The sequence below is a fragment of the Astyanax mexicanus genome, chromosome 20, assembly GCF_023375975.1.
Source record: "Astyanax mexicanus isolate ESR-SI-001 chromosome 20, AstMex3_surface, whole genome shotgun sequence".
NCBI lineage: Eukaryota > Metazoa > Chordata > Actinopteri > Characiformes > Acestrorhamphidae > Astyanax > Astyanax mexicanus.
In genome coordinates, this window is record NC_064427.1 from 21,550,065 (window position 1) to 21,556,823 (window position 6,759).

General features: G+C 40.7%; 1 protein-coding gene across 1 annotated transcript in view; it reads right to left on the reverse strand.

Annotated features, from left to right (window-relative positions):
* The window catches only part of LOC103043435 (docking protein 3), a 30,405-nt gene extending 23,873 nt beyond the window's left edge, over positions 1–6,532 (reverse strand). The window contains exon 1 of the mRNA XM_049469009.1: positions 5,870–6,532. Coding sequence (XP_049324966.1) covers positions 5,870–5,929 — 60 coding nt within the window. The 5' untranslated portion in view covers positions 5,930–6,532. The remainder of the gene's footprint in view (positions 1–5,869) is intronic.
* Between the last annotated feature and the right edge of the window lie 227 nt (positions 6,533–6,759).

Genomic DNA, 6,759 nt, shown 5'->3' on the forward strand with positions numbered 1-6,759 from the left:
AGCTCATACATGCATCACTGTACTGAAAACTGTGTAAGTTTTCAGTCAACAGTACTCTAACATTACATTACATTACATTACATTTGGCAGACGCTTTTGTCCAAAGCGACTTACAATATTGAAGTGCAAATAATAGAAGAGGTTAAGTACAAAAATAATAGAAGTTAAAAATAAAGCATCTATAGATAGGGCCTTAAGGAGGTCAGAGGGAAATAATGGGATAGAGGAGTAGAGAAGAGGAAGAAGGAGATGAGGTTAGAATTAGGTCGTTTGTTAGAGGTGTTAGGAGAGTAAGTGCTCTTTGAAGAGCTCTGTCTTCAGGAGTTTCTTAAAGATAGCGAGAGATTCTCCTGATCTGGTAGTGGAAGGTAGTTTGTTCCACCATTGGGGAACTCTGTATGAGAACAGTCTGGATTGCTTTGTGTGAGTGTTTGGCAAAGCGAGGCGACGTTCATTGGAGGAGCGCAGCGGCCGGGAGGTAGCGTAAGCCTTCAGGAGCGAGTGCAGGTAGGAAGGAACTGAGCTGCCATTACAGCCCCAACTGAGCTGCTACTACTGCCCCAACTGAGCTGCTACTACTGCCCCAAATGAGCTACCACCACTGCCCCAACTTAGCTGTTACCACTGCCCTAATTTTGTTGCAACCACTGCCCCAAATGAGTTGCCACCACTGCCCCAACTTTGCTGCAACCACTGCCCCAAATGAGTTGCCACCTTTCCCCCAACTTAGCTGTTATCACTGCCCCAACTTTGCTGCAACCACTGCCCCAGATAAGTTGCCACCTTTGCTCCAACTGGGCTGCCACAACTGCCTAAACGAGCTGCCTCCATTGCCCCAAATGAGCTGCAACCTCTGCCTCCAATGCCCCAAGTTAGCTGTCACCATTGAGTTACTATTTTCCCAATTGAGGAACCACCACTGCCCCAAATGAGCTACCACAACTGCCCCAAATGAGCTGCCTCCACTGCCCTACCTGAGCTGCCGATGAACTAATAGAGATGCCGTACCAACTGAGCTGCCACCAATGCCACAAATTAGCTTCCAGCACTGCCCCAAATGAGCTGCCACCACTGCCCCAAATTTGCTGCTACCACTGCCCCAAATGAGCTGCCACCACTGCTCTAACCCAATATAGCTACTATTGCTTCACTGCCATTGAGCCACCACTGTCCCAACTCAGCCATCAATGCATAAACTGTGCCACCACTGCCCCAACTTAGCTGCCACCACTGCCCCCAAATTAGTTGCCACCATAAAGGTACTATTTCCCTAACTGATCTGGAACCACTGCCCCAAAACTGAGCTTCCTCAACTACCCCAAATTAGCAGCCAAAATAGAGCTACTATTTCCCCAGTTGAGCAACCACCCCTTTCCCAACTGAGCTGCCACCACCGCTCACCCTGGACTGCCACAATTGCTCCAAATGAGCTGCCTCCACTGCCCTAACTGAGCTGCCACCACCACTTCAACTGAGCTGTCACTATTGCCATAAATAAACTGCCACAAATGCCCCAACTAAGCTACCAATGCACTATTAGAGATGCCACTATTGTACAAACTTAGCTGCAACTACTGCCCTAAATAAGCTCCATCACTCTACCTAGCTCTCTCCTGCTCTACCTCTCTCTACCTCACCCTGCCTCACTCGCTCTACTTTGGTCTCCCTCACCTCAAATTTAGTTTCCAAACTGGGTAGAAAATGGGCTAAAATTTGAAATACATAAATAAATAAATGTTGGTTCAGGCTTTGACTCTATAGGCTCCAGTCAGTATTTGTAATGTTTTGGCTAGTAATGCTGGATGTTGTAAATAAAGTAAGTAGCATAGTCCCTAGTTAACCGTTAGCTGTGATGACACTCTGCTTTGTGCCAGCTGGTTTGAGTAGCAAATGTTCTTGTTTATTTTCAGTGTGAAAACCCATGAGAATCACGTTCCGCTGCAGAGGCACGAAACCAAGGGCCTTCTGGGTAAAGTGTGAAACTTAACTGCTGTTTCAGAGCTGGTGCGAACCTCAAACAGAAGTGAATGGAAAGTCTGAAAAAAAGAAAAATGCAAATGCTAATCTACGTTACAGAAAGCAGAAATGCAAAGGAGCATCGTTTACAGTGTGAAGGTAAAGAGAATATCTATTCCTTTCATCCCACAAATCACAGCTACCTGCCATAACATTAAAACCACCTGTAACATCAGTGACAGTGTTGGTTCACTGGTTGCCCTTCTCTCTTTAGTAGACACCTTTGGTAGATACTGACCACTGCATACCAGGAACATCCCATAAGATCGCCTGATGTTCTGGAGATGTTCTAAACAGGTCTTTGTTTAGAACATCACAGTTTCTACTTTGTCACTCTGTCTCAGAACCTTGTGCATCCGTCTTGTGTAATTCTGATGCAGGCACACTAGCACGACAACCATCAAGCAACACCCTAGCAGCCACCTGGGATACAGGAGAACTTACACAAAATAGACTGTTTCTGTTACTATATGGACAAAAGTACTGAGATACTTTCACTCATTCATTATTAGTGTTGCTACTTTTGATGGTATAACTGTCGCTACTGTCCAGAGAAGACTTACTTTCTACTAGATTTGGACTCCCATTGCTGTGAGGATTTGATTGCATTCACCCAAAAGATGAGCTGAAAAGTAAGTGAGGTCAGGGTGCTGGATAATTATTCCCCCACTCATCCCTCATCCCCAACTCCCTAACTCATCCCAGTATCCAAAAGTACTAGATAGAGCTCCATCATTCCAGAGAACACAGTTCCACTGTGCTACACAGTGTCTCAATAATGGGAGGATTCATTTACACCCCTCTAGCTCACACCTGGCATTAGACATTGAGACTGAATTATAGGTTAATACAGGTTAAAAACAGTTAGTATATTACTTTTTATTATACTTTATACTGCTAAAAGGTTTGCACATCACTGCTGGATTTTCTCAGTCAGTTTTATGAGGTAGAGTTGCCTGGAATTCAGGTTTTTAGTTAACAGCTGTGCTGAACTTTTCAAGACTTACTGAACTACTTCATTTTCTTGCCTCTTTATGTGTTTGAGAGCATAAGTTGTAAAGCTGTGAAGAGGTATGTATACAGTGAATAGCTCTATTTGAATAATGTTTTACTCCACATTATGAGAAGCAAGAATTACTCAACTAAGAAAAGAAAGAATTATTTTAAGAAAAAATGAAGATCAGTCAATCTGAAACATTTTAAGAACTTTGAAAGTATCATCAAAAACGTAATGATGAAACTGGCACTCATCAGATCAAGAGTTTCCTCTGTTGCACAGGATAAGTTCATCAGAGTTACCAGCCTCAGAAACCAGAAAAAATACCAGAAACAGCTCACCAGCGCACCTAAATTAGTATTTTGGTTTGTTTAGCACTTTTAAGTTACTACATGATTCCTTTCGTGTTCCTTTATAGTCTGGATGACTCCAGTATAAAAACTTTTGACTTATACTGAATATTTTATATTATTAGGTGTAGTTATATTACCTATTATATGGGCCCTTTAAACCATCTATCTCGGGGTGTGTTATTGTGTTATTGTTACTACAGGCATGGTTTTTATCCCTCAGCCTCCGAGCGTCCACATGCGTCTGTGAGATTTGATGGCGAGCGGTGTTTTTGGTTATCCGGCGCCGTGTCGAGGCTGTGATTCAGCAGGAACCGTGCGAGATGAGCTCGGGTAGGCCTGACCTTACAGCCTGACAGCTTTTCTGTTCCTGCAGCATCTGCTTTGTGTGAGGAGCTGATAAAAAAAATAAAGGCCTGCCAATCTGAGAACATCCTCCTTTCTGTTCCGGACTTCAGAGAAAAACGGTAAAAGCTCGGTACTCTCAGAAAAGCTTAAAAAGCTTTAAAAAGGAATTGCTGCGGCTAGTTCAGCTCTTCTGCTGAGCACACGGTACGATACGAGGCCGGCGAAGAATAGAAGCTGGAGATTGTTGTAGGCCTTTAATTTAAACTGGTAATCAGAGCTGCGTGGAACATGTGTAAGCCTTCTCTACTACAAGTGCTGCTTATTCCGTGAAATAAAGAATAAATCAGGGTTTTAATATGGGTAGCAAAAGGATGTAGGCATCAGAAATAGTTGCAAAAATACGTGTAGTTCTATTCAGAAGGAAGAAAAAAGTTTACTAAGATCAATAAATGATAATAAATTCAGACTGATATAGGTAATAACAAGTGTGTAGCACATGTGTAACACTGCAACATGCCAGACGTCTCAGCATGTAGAAAGTTGTAGAGGTTCCTAATGTTCCTCCTGTGATAACCCTGGTGAAAAAAATTTATATACTTAATTGTACTTAAAACATGTGTCTACGTATGCTGTAAATCACTCAATGAATCAATCAATCAACCTTTATTTTCACTCGGTAAATACATTGAGGGTAACCCTCATTTTCAATGTAGCCGAGCTTACATAAAGTTACAGGGATTGAGATATATTAATAGATTTATGCTGAATATACTAAAAGATTTATGTACTTACTTAAAATGTTAAAACTATATTAATATTATGCTTTCATCAAATGTTTGAAAATACATTTTGATCATACTTTTTAACTTTTTTACTTTTTAAACTTAGTTTAATGCGTAAAGTTAAATATTTACTTTCAAATATACTTTTGTCGTTTTTAGCAAAGTGTGTTAAAAAACAACTGGTTCAATAGTTCACTTAAAGTACAATGTATCCTTAAACTTTTTAGAAAGAAAATAAATTACTACTACTAATTAAAAAAAATAAAGTAAATTAGTAACACGCTAAACATTGTAATACAGTATATTCAAATATATTTTTATACCCAACGAAGTACACTAGAAGTGTACTACTTACAAAAAGACAGGAACAAGAAGCATACTTGTACTCTGATGTAAATAGATCACATATATTTAACATCAATTCTAAGTACATTCCTAAAATACCTGGTGTATAAGAGTGATACAGTTGTAATACTTATTAAATGTATTATAATTTTACTGTAAGCATATTTAAAATATGGGGTTACATACATGAAGTAGTATGTTTAGATTTTACTTATTGAGTATATTTAAGTACAGTTAGTAAAGATAAGTAAAGTAAGTGTAGAGTCACTAGTTGCAGGACCTCATTAACCTCAGTAACGTTGGGTTGTTAAAATTCCTGTAATGAAGAGTAAAGGTGAAGATCTGGCAACATGTTACCGAAATACACCTCCCAACACCATGATACCAGACCTTCTGGACGTTTGTGATACCTGACAACAAATGATTGACTACCAAACATTGGTTATCCCCACTGTTGCCATAACAGTGCCAGCAACTACCTAGCAACACTATAGCAGCCAACACATTACCTACCGTGCTAAACACCATGCAGCTTCTTAAAATTCACCCAGCAATGACTTTGCAACACCACAGCAACCACCCAGCAAACAGCCTAAACCACCTTTGATATCATACCTACCACCTAAAAAACACCTGGCAACCACTTAATTACACGGTAACAACCATGTAGCATATTATAGTGAGCCCATAGAAACCACCAAACAACAATTTTTCTAACCACTTAGTAACACCATAGCAGCAACCTGGAATGCCATAGTGATGCCATAGATGCCACCTAGCAATGACTTAGCAACACCTTAACAACCTTGTGGCATAACATATTTACCACCAAGCAACATCTTAGCAACACCAAAGCAACCACCTGGGATACCATTGTTAAAATCTAGCAATCACTTAGCAACACCATACCAACCATAAGGCATACCATTGAAACCATAGGAAAGAATTCTAGCTGTGGAAATGTTTTCTAAGTACATTTGAGAACTTTCCAAAATTTGCTGTTATTCATAGAACTTTTGAAATGTTCTCACCTTTCCGAAGCGATGCTGAAACTGATACAGCATTCCTCTCATCCTGACGTCTTCATCCATCGTTCATCTACAGATCTCCCTCTCTCTGTCTCCCTCACACACTGTCTCTCTTATCTCTTTGGTTATCTCTCTCTCTATTATTCTCTGTTTTTATTGCTGTTTGATTTTTCTCTTTCGTCTGTTTCCCCTGTTCCTTTATGCCCTCTTGTTCTCTCTTTTTCTTCTTGACGTTTTTCTTTTCTCTCTGTGTTCTTATCTTTGTGTCGGTGTCTCTTTCTTTTCTCTTTTTTATGTTTCTAACTCTTTCTTCTTGTTCGCTCTGTCTGTTTTTCTCTTGTTCTAACTTACATACTCACTTCCCTCTCTCTCTCGCTCTCTCTCTCACACACACTCTCTCTCTCTCTTTCTTCCTCTCTTTCTTTTTCTCTTTCCCTCCTTCTCTCTCTTTGTCGTTCTGTCGGTGGTGTATTGTTTGACCTGGAGTGCCTTTAGAACTTCACTTCCTGTGAACTGCAGGTCTAAATGAGTCACTGCGCTCAGATGCGTGGGTGTGTGTGTGAGTGAATGTGTGTGTGAGAGAGAGAGTGTGTGTGAGTGTGTTTCTATAAGTGTGTGTGTGTGTGTGTGTGTGTGTAAGAGTGTACGTGTGTGTGTGTGTGTAAGAGTGTACGTGTGTGTGTGAGAGTGAATGTGTCTGTGAGTGTTGTGTGTGTGTAAGATTGTGTGTGTGTGTGTGTGTGTGTATGTGAGAGTGTGTGTGTGTGTTTCTGTAAGATTGTGTGTGTGTGTGTGTGTGTGTGTATGTGAGAGTGTGTGTGTGTGTTTCTGTAAGATTGTGTGTGTGTTTGTGTTCTCAGTGCCGAAGTGAGGTTTACTGTAAACGTTAATTC